Below are 17,114 nucleotides of genomic sequence, written 5' to 3'. Positions count from 1 at the left end.
CACACCAAATAATGCATCAACGTATATAGCAGCACAAAGCAGATTTTCCAAACAGAAATAAATTCCTGTTACATGGGGGGCAGCATTTTTCTTGAAATTAAATTTGTATACAAATAATTTGCTGGTGGGGAAAGTTGAGCAGCTGGCTCACTTACCAGGGGGAATTGCTCCGTTGCTAAATGTAGCAACATCATAAAAGTATTCCAAAAAACACATTTACAAGGTGGTTACAAATAGCTGCCAGAGGAATTCTTGCAATCATTCCCTTCAATACACCTTACACAATGGTGCATCAAGCAGCATAGAGCAGTGTCAGCTGCATAAACAATTTACATACACTCAGAAACAAACAGACGAATGCAAGAGCATGAACAGTTGGCCTTCTTCTAGCCAGGGTGGAAGAAGCTGACAATCAACATAAGCCTTGAACCAGTTTTTGGAAATGTGCTGTCCATGCTTACAGTTTTTTTTTGAAGATAGAGAGCCGAAGTAATTTAAAAGGAAAGAAACCCACATTGCTTGTTCTTTTCTTGGGTGTGGAATCACAAATATTACATCTTCTGACGACATGAAAATGCTTTTTCTCAAAATATATGGTCAGCAGCTCATAGATTCATAGAATCATCCTGCACAGAAGGGGGCCATTCAGCCCATCGTGTCTATGCCAGCTCATTGAAAGAGCTATCCAATTAGTCCCACTCCCCTGCTGTTTCCTCTTAGCCCTGCAAATTTTTCCTTTTCAAGTATTTATCCAATTCCCTTTTGAAAGTTACTATTGAATCTGCTTCCACCACCCTTTCAGGCAGTGCATTCCAGATCATCATAACTCGCTGCATAGAAAAAGGTCTCTTAATTTCTCATCTGTAAGCATAACTTTTGTAATACACATCCTACTGTCACCTTCTGTCAAAACTGAATAATGAGACAATGTTATTTTGAAATGGTCCTTTCTGAGGAATTAGTTTGTCGTTCTCGAGCCTGAAATTGGTCAGTACCCTCATGTCTTTTGGTGGGGCCACAAAACATCAGGATTAATTTTCTGCCTTAGAGACCCTATTAATGGTTTATGAAAGAAGCATCCAATACCCTGAACAGAGCATAACATAATTAAATTAATATTCTTACAGTACACAGAACGCCATACCTTTCTGGCCTGATCATTGTCCTCAAACTGGGTGACATCCCTGCCTGAGGCCTGTGCAATTCGCTTTCCTGCCACAAGGTTACCAACTATCATGGAAGCAGGTCCCACCTCTGCATTCAAGAACAAACAAGGAGAAAAAAAAAACGATGAGAAGAAAGAAGACCGTCACTTTTCAGTGGATCAATTCATCATTTTAGTTAGGGAGTCTGTGACAGAACAAAATATCCTTTGACTGAACTGTATTTTTTAATTCCTCAGGATATATTACTCCCTATTAAAATTGGAAATTTAAATCACTGGCACAGGGAAAGTGAAGAACTCTCAAGTTTTTAGTTTATTCTAATAATTTTTTCTAAATTTATATTTCTTCTTGATAGCTGTCCCCTTCAAACAGATGAAAGATAGGGGTCAATGTGTGCGATTCCACAGAGGGGAGTCAATATGTCACAGATTCCACCCCTCCAACACAAACCTAATGTAGAGGGGTGGAGAGGGACTCCACCCCAATGCAGCCAGGTGAGAATATAAAAGTGTTTCGAGGAATACTCTACAATGTGACAGGCAGGTGAGTCAATGAATCACTGACCGAAAATCTACCAATGTTCACCCAAAGGAAAACATCCCATTTAATAAATAAGTGATTTATGCTCACCCAATGGCTCAGTGTGGAATTGCAGCAAGTGGTGTAAAACTGCACCATATAGAAGTACCAGATTTGGTCACTCTGGCTAATCTCAGCACTGTTGGGGACCTACACACCTTTGGGCTAGGAAAGTGAAAAATGGACTACGGTTGCTGATACGGTTATTCTGTAATGCCAGCTGGGATGTGCATGCCTGTGGACATCACCTTGGCTGCTATGGCCGAAATCTGCTGTCTCGGCTCACATTTAAACAATGCCCAATAGAACAAGGTGCCTGTGGGCAACCAGTACACAGATAATTGCACCCCTAATGCCATGGAGAGAAAAATGAAGGAGAAAACAAATTTTAAAGAAAGATTTTATAATTTTAAACATATTTCAGTGCCCCAGCTTAGAATTTGTACAGAAATTGTGGCTCTGATTGAGGCTAGCCACTGCTTCATGAATTTATTTTCTAAACTTACTGTAAGCTATTTCCCTTTTTAACTTAAATACATGGAGAGTTAGGAAAGCATTTTTCGATAACTATATGAAATAAGAATGTAAACTCATTGTAGGCCAAGGATATTTTTAAAACACATTTATTTAGCACATGTCATTTAGAGCGTTAAAAACTTCAAACTCCCAATCTACATATGAAGCAATATAGTGTAACAACAGTACAAAAAAGGAAGCTGTCAAACTGTTAAAACTGTGAAACACAAGACTAGGAATGAGAAAAGACCATTATGCTCAACCAACTCATTCAAATGTATTCCGAATAGGCTATGGTAGCTTATACTTACCTGGCTGTTTCTGCCTAGGCTTGGGAAGGTTGGTGACACAGGTGTGGGGGCACATTAAGACATTACATGGGTGCAACATGCCCTCCAGAAAGCGCTGTTTGGTCTCAGACAGGTGGATGCCTCCTAAAGGAGTCTTAGGAAGTGTGTTAGCAGGTACCAAGGCCAGGCAATACACTCCTACCTGATGGATACTGTCGATAGCCTGGAAGAGAGCAGCACAAGATGATTATCTTACTCTTAATCTAATCTGAAGAGTCTCACTTGCCAAAAAACTGCACTATAGCCAAAAATATTTCCTCTTCATTAGCTTCAAAGCAATGTTAAGTCCGCCACTGATAGCATTCTGCAACCCTGGCAGCAGCAGAATGTGCTAATGTCCCAAAGTTGAATGAAGTGTCCAATAACCTGTATTCCACCCATTATATTTACAAAGGTGTCTGAGATATAGGCCTAGAAATTGTTGTTGGTGATATTAATGGACAAATACTTGCATTTGTACGACATCCCTCTGCACACTATTTCAAAATAAGCTGCTTAATCTGCATTAAAATTATGGACAGAGGAATATCTTTCAGCAAATTAAGCATTCATCTGCTAATATTGGCGGTAGTAATTTCTAGGTCAAGAGAAATAAGGGTGAAATGTAAACATTTTGTTTTAATTAATCTTTAATTTTAGTATGAATCACATTATAACTTGAGCCACTGGATCATTTCTTGATCATCTTACTGAGGTTGATACAAGTATACAATATTTTTGAGCAACTAAAGCTGGAACAGCTATCTAAAGGAAATTTAGGAAAAAAAGTTTCTAAATATAATGGACTGGCAGCTGAGACCCATTGCCTGCAATTCCTGCGTCCTGGACGGCCACATTTGCAGGAAATGCCTCCAGTTGCTCGAGCTCAAGCTAAGGGTTTCTGAGCCTGAGGGGAAGCTGAAATCACTGCAGAGCATAAGGGAGGTTGAAGGTTTCCTGGATTGTACGTTCCAGGAGGTGGTCACCCCGCAGCCACAGAGAGTTCAGGATGGCAAATGGGTGGTCATCCGAAAGGGTAGGAAGAGGCAGGCAGTGCAGGAATCTTGTGGGTGTGTAGCACTGTTAAACCGGTATTCACAGTGAGGATGACAACACCACAAAGAAGTGCAATCGTGAGCATGGCACCAGGGGACAAAGGATTGCACAGAGGAGCACAGTGAAGTGCAGAAATGCAGTAGTCATAGGGGATTCGATAGTCAGGAGGACAGACAAGCATTTCTGTGACCGTCAATGTGAGTCCCGCATGGTGTGTTGCCTCCCTGGTGCCAGGGTAAAAGACATCACAGAGAGGGTGCAGAACATTCTGCGGGGGAAGGGGTACAGCCAGAAATCATGGTCCACGTGGGTACCAATGACATAGGAAAGGAAAGGGATGAGGTCTTGCAGCTAGAATGTCAGGAATTAGGGAGGAAGTTAAAAAGTAGGACCTCAAAAAGATAGTAATCTGTGGATTACTCCCAATGCCACGCACTAGTGAGTACAAAAATAGCAAGATAAGGCAGATTAATGCGTGGCTAGAGACATGGTGCAGGAGGGAGGGCTTCAAATTCTTGGGGCATCAGGACCAGTTCTGGGGCAGAAGGGACCTGTTCAAGACGGATGGGTTGTACCTCAACAGAGCTGGGACCAATGTGCTTGCAGGGAGGTTCACTGGTGTGGTTTTGGGGGTGGGGGTTTAAACCAATTTGGCAGGGGATGGGCACCAGGATGTAGCAAGGAGAAACAAGGTGCACAAAGGATTGGGAGAGGCAGATAGCACTAGAGTAAGAAATAGTACAGTATTAGGTGGGATCAGACTAAGAGAATAAGGGAGGGTCGAAGATAGGCTTAGAGTGCATGCGTGTAAACGCATCGTGGTAAACAAGGTTGGTGAGCTGCAGGCACAAATAGCTATGCGGAAATATGATGATGTGGCGATAACGGAGACCTCGCTCAAAAAAGGGCAGGATTGGGTCCTAAATATTCCTGGATACAAGGCGTTCAGGAAAGATAGGGAAGGAAACAAAAGGAGGGGGGGGGGGTGAATGGCAGTAATGATTAAGAAGAATATTGCAGTGCTGGAGCGAGAGGATGTCCTTGAGGGGTCAAGGACAGAATCTATTTGGTTAGAGGTAAGAAACAATAGAGGTGGCCATTACATTACTGGGTGTATTCTTTCGGCCACCAACTAGTGGGAAGGATATAGAGGAGCACAATTGCAGGGAAATTACAGAGAGGTGCAAGAACTATAGAGTAGTGATAATGGGGGACTTCAACTATCCTAATATAGACTGGGATAGTAATAATGTAAAGGGCAAAGAGGGGGAGGAATTTCTGGAGTGTTTTCAGGAGAACTTTCTTGATCAATATGTTTCTGGCCCAATGAAGTAGGAGGCATTGCTGGATCTGGTTTTGAGGAATGAGGTGGGTCAAGCGGAGCAAGTGTCAGTGGAGGAACATTTAGGGAACAGTGATCATAGTATCATAAGGTATAATAGATTAGTTATGAAAAAGGACAAGGAGCAATCGAGAGTAAAAATACTTAATTGGAGGACAGCCAATTTCAGTGGGTTGAGAACGGATTTGGCCTGGGTAAATTGGAATTAAAGATTGGCAGGCAAAACTGTAATCGAACAATGGACAGCCTTTAAAGAGGAGATGGTTCGGGTACAGTCCAGGTACATTCCCACGAGGGGGAAAGTTAGGGCAACCAAAGCCAGAGTTCCATGGATGATGAAAGAGATAGAGAGTAAGATGAAGCAGAAAAAAGGGGCCTATGACAGATGTCAGGTTGATAATAAAAGTGAGAACCAGGCTAAATATAGAAAGCACAGAGAAGTAGTGAAAAATGAAATAAGAGGGGCAAACAGGGAGTGAGAATAGACTTGCAACTAACATAAAAGGGAATCCAAAAGTCTTTTATAGGCATATAAATAGTAAATGGGTAGTAAGAGGAGGGGTGGGGCTGATTAGGGACCAATAAGGAGATCTACACATGGAGGCAGTGGGTATGGCTGAGGTACTAAATGAGTACTTATGTTGGCCAGGGGTTGCAGAAACTACTGAGTTTATTCCGAACTGCTGACACACAGGCAAAAGCAACTTTTGAACTGAAGTAACCTGAGTTCAGTCGCTGGCCTGAGCTGGCTGGAACCGGTTTGAATTAGCTAAGTTTCGTGAAAGACAAAGGAGATGTGATAAGACACAAGTCCTTATTTAGAAAAGGAGTAATGAGGTAATGCTACCTAAGTCCTTGGGACAGAGCCAATGAGGAGAAGACACGGACTAGGCGAGCAAGCCTAAACGAACGGGAGAGAGACAGCACAGCTTGAAGAGATAAGATTCGGAATAAGAATGAAGAATCTCGGGCGTGGAGCCAGCAAAGACTCCGGAGACCAACCATCGCGGAAGTGGAAGAACCTACATCAGGGACGTAGAGACAACGTCGAAAGAGAGAGAGAACGGAACGCCTGGCCAGCATCAGCTCTCCTTTTCGGGTATTAGCCTTTATATTCTGTGACCACTCAGGGAGTATCAGAGAAACCTAGTGGGTGTGTGTTTAGATCCTAGTTTGGGTATAAAACTCTATAACCTGGTGCAAACTGCATGTCTATATCTAACCAGACGTATAAGCCATATGTATATGATCTAACAACGTGAATAAAGCGAATTGAGAGTTAAGAGAGAACTAACTCTTCTCCTTTCGGGTGTTAGCCTTTATATTCTGTGACCACTCAGGGAGTGTCAGAGAAACCTCGTGAGTGTGCGTTTAGATCCTAGTTTGGGTATAAAACTCTATAACCTGGTGCAAACTGCATGTCTATATCTAACCAGACGTATAAGCCATATGTATATGATCTAACAACGTGAATAAAGCGAATTGAGAGTTAAGAGAGAACTAACTCTTCTCCTTTCGGGTGTTAGCCTTTATATTCTGTGACCACTCAGGGAGTGTCAGAGAAACCTCGTGAGTGTGCGTTTAGATCCTAGTTTGGGTATAAAACTCTATAACCTGGTGCAAACTGCATGTCTATATCTAACCAGACGAATAAGCTATATGTATATGATCTAACGACGTGAATAAAGCGAATTGAGAGTTAAGAGAGAATTGACTCTTCTCCTCTTTGTACTAAGCCAATAACCGTAACCGGTGACCTCCGGTCAACACTTTGCATCTGTCTTTACCAAGGAAGAAGATACTGCCAAAGTCACAGTAAAAGGAGGTAGTTGAGATACTGGATGGGGTGGAAATTGATAAAGAGGAGGTACTAGAAAGGCTGGCTATGCTTAAAGCAGATAAGTCACCCGGTCCAGATGGGATGCATCCTAAGTTGCCAAGGGAAGTAAAGGTGAAAATTGCAGAGGTGCTGGCCATAATCTTCCAAACATCCTTAGGGGTGGCCATAATCTTCCAAACAACCTCATAGGGGTGGTGCCAGAGGAATGAGAATTGTAAATGTTACACCCATGTTCAAAAAAGGATTTGTTAAAGGCAAATCGTATTTAACTAACTTGATTGAGTTTTTTGATGAGGTAACAGAGGGGGTTGATGAGGGCAATGCTGTTGATGTGTATATAGACTTTCAAAAGGCGTTTGATAAAGTGCCACATAATAAGCTTGTCAGCAAAATTGAAGCCCTAAAAATAAAAGGAGCAGTGGCGACATGGATACGAAATCGGCTAAGTGACAGGAAACAGTGAGTAGTGGTGAACGGTTATTTTTTGGACTGGAAGAAGGTATACAATGGTGTTCTCCGGGGGTCAGTACTAGGACCACTGCATTTTTTGATTATGTATTAATGACTTGGATTTGGGTGTACAGGTCACAATTTCAAAATTTGCAAATGACACAAAATTTGGAAGTGTAGTCAACAGTGAGGAGCATAGTAATAGATCTCAAGAGGACACAGACAGGCTGGTGGAATGGGCGGACACACGGCAGATGAAAATTAATGCAGAGGAGTGCGAAGTGATACACTTTGTCAGGAAGAATGAGGAGATCAATACAAACTAAATGATAAAATTCTAAATGGGGTGCAGCAACAGAGAGACCTGTGGGTATATGTGCACAAATATTTGAAGATGACAGGACAGGTTGAGAAAGCAGTTAAAAAAGCAAACGGGATCCTGGGCTTTATAAATAGAGGGATACAGTACAAAAGCAAGGAAGTTATGCTGAACCTTTATAAAACACTGGTTCGGCAACAACTGGAGTATTGTGTCCAAATCTGGGCACTGCACTTTAGGAAGGATGTGAAGGCCTTATAGAGGGTGCAGAAAAGATTTACGAGAATGTTTCCAGGGATGAAGGACTTCAGTTACATGGATGGACTGGAGAAGCTGAGGTTGTTCTTCTTACAGCAAAGAAGGTTGAGAGGAGATTTGATAGAAGTGTTCAAAATCATGATGGGTTTTTCTAAAGTAAATAAAGAAAAGCTGTTCCCATTGGCGGAAAGGTCGAGAACCAGAGGACATAGATTTAAGGTGACTGGCAAAAGAACCAAAGGCGACGTGAGGAAAAACTATTTTACGCAGTGAGTAGTTATGATCTGGAATGCACTACCTGAAAGGGTGGTGGATGCAGATTTAATTGTGGTTTTCAAAAAGGAATTGGATAAATACCTGAAGGGAAAAAATTTGCAGGGCTACGGGGAAAGAGCGGGGGAATGGGACTAACTGGATTGTTCTTTTTAGGAGCCAGCACAGATTCGAAGGGCCGAATGGCCTCCTTCTGTGCTAAGAACATAAGAAATAGGAGCAGGAGTAGGCCACTCGGCCCCTCGAGCCTGCTCCGCTATTCAATCAGATCTTCAACCTCAACTCCTCTTTCCTGCCCGATCCCCATATCTCGAGTCCCCTAGGACGCTGTAACGATTCTATGATTCTAACATCTATGGGACAAATAAAATAAAATTTCTTCTGAATAGAATCTTAAGATACAAAATAAAATTTCAAAGGAAACCAATGCACATTTGGAATATTTGCAATGCTCAAAACCCTTTTGTAGGTGGTCATGTGGTTTAAGTACTCCGAGCATCTCAAGCAAAATCGAAACAGCCCATCTCCAGAGATAACACAATTTAATTACCTGCAGGACTCTACTCATCCACTGAAAACTGTCCTCTTCAGATGCATCTGGTCGCTGCTCTGCCACCAATACAATGCGTTCGTCATGGAGTACATTCACTGAAAACACCGCTATCCTAAGACAGAGACAGGAGGAGGGTAAATAAGAATTCTGTTTGGGAGTATTTGCATGGTATACGATACAGGCATTAGTCCCTTCTCTGTGTAAGTGTATATTTGAAATATACAATATAGAGACATCATTAAAGGGGAAACTGGTGTGTGAACAGCACTCATGGTTTATAACATTACTGGAGAATGACTTTACAAAGTCACTGAACTATGCATAAAGTAGTTTTCCCCAGGCTGCCTCCGAAAAACAGTTGTAAATCATAGAAACAGGAATGAGGGTTAAGTGAGACATACTGCTATGTGCAGTTTTATGTGGAAACAGAATAAGCTTCCTCTTTAGTTTGTGGTTGTTTTTGCCATCTCCAACATGAACAAAACAGCTTGCATCAGACACTCAGTGCTGAAGATTACTAAGTCACCTTCTTTAAAAAAAAGTGATACAAACTGTAGGCAGCATCTTTCCCATTCTCGGGTGATGTGGTGGCAACTTGGTTCATAGTTTCCATACAGTGGAACTGATGATCGACAGATGATCTTCCTCCTTTTCTTTTAAAACAAATTCTTACAATAGCCATGCAGGCACATGGCTTTCTGCCAGTATCCATTGAATATAAAGGTTATTTTCTGATGATGTACTTCCATTTTTTTTTCCCAATAAAAAAGGGGTGAAGATAGAGAGACCAAGATGACACAACAAGGCAATAATGCATAAAACCTGGAAGCTTCAAGTGCTTCAGCTGAGGGATAGGACAGAAAGAAAGGTAGGGAAGAAGTTTTGAATGAGGCTGAAATGAATTCAAAGGCTACACATCTCATTAAAGAAGACAGATAATCTGCATGATGCAGTCTTATATAAACAACCTCCCAGGACCGCAAACCACAGATTTCAATTTTACCATAATACTTCTAAAATTACCAATTTAATTCTGTAAAAATCAAACCAGCTGGTGATATATAAACCCTGATGAAAAATATCACTATCGGCAATACAGAGAGATGCTTGGTTGATCAGTACAGAATTTGCAAAGACCAAACTATTGGATGAAAAGCTATCCTGTATCTTTAACTAAAGGGTCATCATACCCATGTTTGGTCATTTACTCACCTCCCTCTGTACACAAACTTCATGGGCTCCACCGCTAAGGCTGTTGCCACAACATCATCTGCATTGTGCCTACGTCCACTCACCACCATCAGGCCATCCATCTTGCCTACCACAAAAACTTGGTTTCCCTGAAGAAAGAAGGAGAAAATAATCAAAACAATACTAATCCCACGTAGGTAGTTGGTCAGAAACAGTACCATTAGTATGTCAGCAACTGGGCTTTATTACCTATTCACAATCTGCATAACCATCTTTATTACAGCAAAGATCCATCCCGCTAACCCAAAGGCCCACAATGTATTATGTATATACCCCACCTTCATAATAATCTCAGTCAGAAAACCAGCTACAGACGATACACAAATAAATAGTGCAATTCCAAGTTTGTTCCGCTCATGAAGACCGTGGTAACTCGGCTCTGACTTTATCATTCAGGACATTAGAGCTCCCTTAGCAATGGAACAGACTATGAATCCCACAGTTCCACAGTGTATAGATTCTGTATTTGACAGTCGTAGTGAAATAAACTGAGGACTAAACGTGAGCACCTCAGAACTATTGTATCCAGTCACTATAAAACAAATAGGTTTCCTTACAGATCCTAGAAAGCCCAGTAAATTAGTCCTGGTGAAGACATGCTCGCTGATGGGGACTCCTCCATCATTCACTGGTACAGCCTGGGAAAACAGTAAACAGCAAGAGTTATCCCAACACTGTCCAGAACAAAGATACCTTGTATAAAATCACAGAAATTTGTCCCAACTCTACAGAAACTGCAGGTAAATATAACACTCGAACCAAAATATAAATGAAGAAATACATGGTGACAGGGATGAAGGGTCAAACACACAGGATCAAATGCTTTATGCAAGAACTCAACTATGCCACAGATGCTCCCTCAAATGATTTTGTGTGTAACACATTTAATATTTTCACACTTGCAGTCAAGTGATAGTACCCTCAATCTCTGCTGACTCGTTGCTTGGCTCTGGCTGAATCCTCAGTTCTTGTCTGTGAAAGTACGAGGTAAGGATTCTGGTGCAATGCCAAACATTTAATTCCAATTTTGGTGCACATAATATTGTGGGGGATGGAAAGTCTTGGGGAAAATAGTATTTGTTGAAGAAAATAGTAAACTTGGGATAATTGTGCTTGATATTACCCCCCCCACCCCACTTGTTGGACAAGTTCTCATCTGAAGGCTGCAGCATTGGTACAGCCTAACTGATCTGAAAGGGATTGCCATGGATTCTAACATGCTCGCCTACACTGTCTTGGCCAGTGCCCACATTATCAACAGCAGAGCAAAGCCAGCAAATGTCTGGCTGGAGAATGAATCCACTAGGTTCAAGACTGAGTCCACGTTCAAGCCTGGAACTGCAACCATTTTCACCTGGGATGGAATGCAAAAAATGCATTACATATGTCAAATGAAATGTGCAACATAATCCAAGTCTCCTGTAAATGAATTAAGTCTGGCATTCTGGACATTCCTTTCCACTCACGTCATCTTCCTGACTGTATAAGTACAGATTTTAAGCAGTGCATCTATGGAGAGGAGAGGAATTCCCATCAGCTACTCAACTGTCTCTCTCGCTGGAGGTTGAAGCAAGCTCCCTTGTGTCACAAAGAACTAAGTGTTAACATGCTGGGATAGGGTTCCTTTCTCATGATTTTTACCATCTTTGCAAGTCCTAGGTTTTGAGTATGTTCAAAAAGGGCTAACTTAATAATTGGAGGGGAAAAGAACAATCTTGGGTGTCCAATATTATAAATATTCCAGGACAAACCTTGAAATGAAGTACTGGCGTTAACCAGGATGTTACATTTTTGTGTTTTTTACACAAGATATTTTCTTGGGTTCAGTGCTACTGGCCAGTCCCATAGGCAGACGCCATGCTTCCTATAAACCAAAACGTACCTTTACCTGCCCAATCTACAGGTAACTGCATCAAGGCCCAGGCATCGAACAGAGAACTTATCACCGTACACCAGTTTACTGGAATATATCATGTGCCACCACATGATCTTCTTGACTTCGATACAAGGAAGAACATATACCCAGATTGCAGCTTTGGCTGTAAACTACTAGACACATTTACTGAACACTAAGCAAATAAATGAATACTCAGTACAAACAGGTCGTTAATAGTAATAATGTTTTTCCTGTGTAATCATGACATTAAACTGACCCTTCAAGCTCTGTTCCTTTACTTCTTAGATAGCCATACGCTACCATTGAGTTGTTGACCCATCTTTTATCTCTGCTTGCTTCAAATTGTCTGGTTGCAACACAGCAGAGATATAGCTCTAAATTTCCAGAATAAGGAATTAAGAAATGTACTTCTCATAACTACATTAGATGGTCAGGATACTTTTATTTGAACTGGATGCCATGATCCTTTTTGTAGAAACTGATTAATCTGTTCCAATCACCTGGAAAATTAACACAGCCATATAGCTATCAGGGACACTGCTGGACAGAACAGTGCTAAGGTTCTGCAATTAACATATGAAAATCACCTTTTACTGCACAGGAACAACTAACGGATGCATATTAAAGTCTATAAAATGGCCTACTGTCTATCAGACGGTCACTATTCTCTACACCACAGATAAATATGAAGCATCACTTACCTGTGCTCTCAACATTAAAAATTAACCATCCAGGGAACGAAGCATGGTCTATGCTATCAAGCATGCTGGTGCTTCATTTTTGTCACAAAGGGCATTAAAAATAGCACACAAAAAAATAAAATTCAGAGTCCAAGAAGTGCAAAATACCTTGTAGATCTGAGAAAACAAACTGTGGGCACCATCCAAGTTTAAAGCTAATGAAAAACTTCCAAAATTAAGTTAAAACTGCAAACCAACCCAGGAATTCTCAGCCTTAATGTGGGATATCTGCAGCAGCAAAAAATATTGTTGTTTTACCCAATGAGAGCAAATAGGCAAATAGTTTGCGCACGGAACAAAAAAACTGAGGCTGAGTCAGCAGAATGTGGGTGAGGGGGGAGATAACCTGAGTGCAAGTTTGAAAATTTAAAAAGATGGCATCTCAAGTAGTGTTTTGCCCCAGATGGAGAAACTTTCCAATTTGTATATGAACAGTAAATGAATAAGAATTAAAATCTTCTTTCAACAAAATAATCAAGGTATTTTCACAGTAGTTTCCAATACCTCAAATACAGTCTTTGTCATTCCTGGGAGCCCATAGTACGACATCCCTGATGCATGCGAACTCACGCAGATCTCACCAATCTCATCTGTCTTGCAGAGATGTGGGGTACCTTCAAACTTTACAATACATACCAATGCTGAAAGAGAGAAACATTGGAAGGCATAGAGAGAGAGAGAAAGGGTATCAGTTATCAGAAAGGAACAAACCGCCTACAAAATAGTCATCAAGTGCCAAAGTGTCCAATTTTTCTGCTTAATCATGTTTTTGCTATGATAATTTTACCTGCTACACTTAAATTCAAACAGGTTTGTTAATAGGTGTTTCACTATGTAGACTACCTTACAGTTCAATATATTTTATTTTGTTGGTGTCAGTAGGTAAGTAATTACAATAATTTCTTGGCTCTTTTTGTATTTTTTTTCCTTTCTGCAAAGTTAGTTCCCACCATGTCTACTCTACTTTGTTTATAAATACAAGTTCTTTTTCTTTCTATAGCGCCTTTTACAACCTCAGAATGTCTCAAAGTGCTTCACAGACACTGAAGTACTTTTGAATTGTAGTCAGTGTTGTAAGATAGGGAAACACGGCAGCCAATTTGTGCGCAGCAAGATCCCACAAACAGCAATGCGATAAATGACTACATAATTCCTTTTAAGTGATGTTGGTTAAGAGATAAACATTGGCCAGGACACTAGAAGAACTTCCCTGCTCTTCTTCGAATACTGCCATGGGATCTTTTATGTTCACCTGAGAGGGAAGACAGGGCCTCGGCTGATCATCGCATCTAAAAGACAGCACCTCCAACAGTGCAGCGCCCCCTCAGTACTGCACTGGAATGTCAGTTTAGATTACATGCTCAAGTCTCTGGAGTGGGACTTGAACCCACAATCTTTTGACTCAGAGTGAGTGTGTTACCACTGAACCAAGTTTAATTGGAACTTGGATGCATTGAGATGGGAGTCTAAACAAATAGGTGATAAAAATGAATTGTTGCGCTGCTCGCTGCAGGAAGCACCATCAATATTAATGAACACAACCAACAGGGGAAATCTACCTCCAGGCATAACAGCACCCACATCTTGGACAGTTAGAACAGAGAGCTTTTCCTCTGTGTCCATGCGTATAACTCCATAGCTCAAGCCATTCATGGATAACACCATCTTCCCTGAAGAAGGTCCTCCTAAGTCGCCAGGTCTGAAATGAAAGAGAACCTATCACAGTCACCAGGTTCTCCACAAGTCCTATGGTGTTTCACATAACTATTTATCTCTAATCCTTTAAATGCATCAGATTCAACTGATAATCATTTAATTCTGTCTAGCAATCAGTAAGCAATTTGAACCCAGTGACCGCTCAGCTATTAACAGAAGTGTGGAAAGGCTCATGCCAACACCACTTTTTCATTCTCTAGCTCCTATACTGTTATACAGCCAAAGCTAAAAGGGTCGAGACAATATTTAATCAAATTAAATAATTGCATAGGATAACTCCTCTTGCCCTTGTAAGATCCTGCAAGGTCAAAACAGCACTGCACCAAATCTTACTGCAGCATCTGTAAATAAAGCAACAGGAGAAATCATTTGCCATAATGATGCTGTTCATTATACTTTATGGATTTGTAGAAGTAAAAGCAAATGATATTAAATAAAATATATATGGCAATATATTTTAGAAACATCATCATACTCAAAGGTTGTGATATCCTGCATATCCAGTAGAACACCCCATCAGGAACCAGCGAATCCCAGGATTTTCATTATGGAAAGAGCATTTGTACCTGCGAATAGCCACCGTCAGAGCTTCTGATGAGCTAGCACACGGGCAAATCACCTCAGGTCGTAAACCACGTGATTGAAACACGTTCACAAATGCATCACAAGAAGATATTGACCCTGCAATGAAACAAGACTTTTAGTAAGGAAACAGTTTATTTTGGAGAAGAAATTCATTAATATTGGGCAAGTGAAAGATTACCATTTGATCAGCATCGATCAAGGGCACTTGGTGTTAGCAGCTTTAATAAGGTTACCTGCTCAGTTCAAAATATAAAACTGTATAAAACACATGATCCAGTAGTGCAATACAGTGAATGCACAAGTGCACTATGCAATGGAGCAGTAGACTGTGGGCCCATATCTAAGTTTCCTCATCTCAGCCCAGCCTTCAGATGAGAGGCCAAGCACCAGCCAGACAGTTCACCATGAGAAGGGGGCAGGGAACCAATTAGGCATTATGACACATTAAGCCTCTCTAGTGCATTTCCTGGCAGCTAGTAACAGTTAGCACTGGTCGAGGCTTGGGATCAAGTTGACTACCTCGCTCTTATTTGTGAAATAATGACATAGGTTAGAGAATGAGAGGAACAACTTAAAAATGGGTGATAAATAGCCAGTCACACTTTGACTGATAAAGGTATGCAAATCACTCCTTCCACTTCATAGGTGGTCAAATGTAAGGAATCTTACAACACCAGGTTATAGTCCAACAATTTTATTTTAAAATCACAAGCTTTCGGAGATTATCTCCTTCGTCAGGTGAGTAGTGAATGAGAGCTTCTAAAATCGCATATCTTATATTAGGCTGGGACACCACCACACCAATCAAAGGTGTCGTTGGTGTTCAGACAGTGGTGGTGGTGACTACCTAAAGAGTCACCACTACCTATTGTTAACTTCACTGTCTACAAACAAAATGCTAAAATTAATTCATCTACATGCAGATTCCACATGCCCCACCCCAACTTCCACTGAAATGTCATGTCACGGGTATTGCACAGAGATTTTGAAATGAAAATCAAAAAAAGTCAAGTCAAATTAAATTTAGTTTCTTTCTTCTGGCACCTTCCTTCTCTATACTGTTTGTATTATAGTTCATTGCCACTAGATGTCACCATCATACACAGATGATGCTGCATTGCAGGCTACTGCGGCACAAGTTCGTCAGCCTCTGGAGCAGGTGTTGCTTCTTCACCTGACCAAAGGCTGAAAGTGTGTTGTTCAGGTGTTGAATGCGACCTGCCTGCTGATAATCCATTCCTCGCTACGGCAAATGCTGAACCCCTGCTTGTGACTTATCCGTGGTTGAGATAGCCATGTAGTGAGTCACAGGCACAAATAAACATTCCGCCACCCCACAGACAGCACATCTTTCAGATTAATTCACCGCCTTCTTACTCTACATTCATTTCTGTGCATTTCCATTCTTTCCCTGCTAATTCTTGGTAACGATTTGAGACATAGGGCAATTTTCCCAGGAATATCTCCATGATGAAAATGCTGTTTGATGAGGGGAAAACAGTGCAACTTGGCCAATGAAACCAGTCTATATTTCTTAAATCTGGCACTGTTTTGGCAAGTAAGATTAGCTTGCAGGCTACATGCTACACAATACTTTTGTAGAAAAACTGGTGTCCATGGATCCCAAAGGATCCATAAAAGGATCCCAAGAGGTCTGCATTGTCATCAGATTTCAGTCTGTCTATGGCTGGCAAAATACCATAAATGTAGTGTCTTTAAAATTATGTTTTCTGTATTTGTTGATTTATTAGCATGTTATTTGTTGCTGTTTAGTTAAAAAAAAATTCTGTAATGATAGCAGCATTTTCCTTTGGGTTACTCATGCTGTCCATCAGAAATTGAAACAGGGGTTCCCCTGAATTGCATCAATATTTGCAGGCGGTCCCCCAGAAATGTGCCAGTATTTGAAGGGGTTCTGTTGTAGTATACCAATATTTGCAGGGGGTCCACATCAAACTACTGTTCTACAGCCTAAATTTATTGCGAGACATTTGCTGGCAATAACCCTTCTCAGAACAGTGCATAAATAAGGGCAGGGCACGAGCATGAGCATGAGCATACAAGATGCACTGCAGCAATTCGCCAAGGCTTCTTCGACAGCACCTCCCAAACCAGCGATCTCTACCACCTGTGAAGTGTCTATATATTAAAAGGCGCTATACCTCTAGAAGGACAAGGGCAACAGGCGCATGGGAACACACCACCGACACATTCCCCTCCAAGTCACACACCATCCTGGCTTGG

At 41.2% G+C, this 17,114-nt stretch overlaps 1 protein-coding gene across 1 annotated transcript in view; it reads right to left on the bottom strand.

Annotated features, from left to right (window-relative positions):
- Positions 1–17,114, bottom strand: part of LOC137323922 (disco-interacting protein 2 homolog A-like) — a 215,398-nt gene that overhangs the window by 33,188 nt on the left and 165,096 nt on the right. The window contains exons 17-24 of the mRNA XM_067988011.1: positions 14,852–14,966; positions 14,129–14,268; positions 13,074–13,210; positions 10,490–10,570; positions 9,894–10,021; positions 8,679–8,793; positions 2,573–2,774; positions 1,145–1,254 (exon numbers count right to left, since the gene is read on the bottom strand). Coding sequence (XP_067844112.1) covers positions 1,145–1,254; positions 2,573–2,774; positions 8,679–8,793; positions 9,894–10,021; positions 10,490–10,570; positions 13,074–13,210; positions 14,129–14,268; positions 14,852–14,966 — 1,028 coding nt within the window. The remainder of the gene's footprint in view (positions 1–1,144; positions 1,255–2,572; positions 2,775–8,678; positions 8,794–9,893; positions 10,022–10,489; positions 10,571–13,073; positions 13,211–14,128; positions 14,269–14,851; positions 14,967–17,114) is intronic.

Source organism: Heptranchias perlo, chromosome 7 (genome assembly GCF_035084215.1).
Source record: "Heptranchias perlo isolate sHepPer1 chromosome 7, sHepPer1.hap1, whole genome shotgun sequence".
NCBI classification, from domain to species: domain Eukaryota; kingdom Metazoa; phylum Chordata; class Chondrichthyes; order Hexanchiformes; family Hexanchidae; genus Heptranchias; species Heptranchias perlo.
Note: the sequence above shows the minus strand (reverse complement) of the source record. Positions and strands in the feature narration are given on the sequence as shown.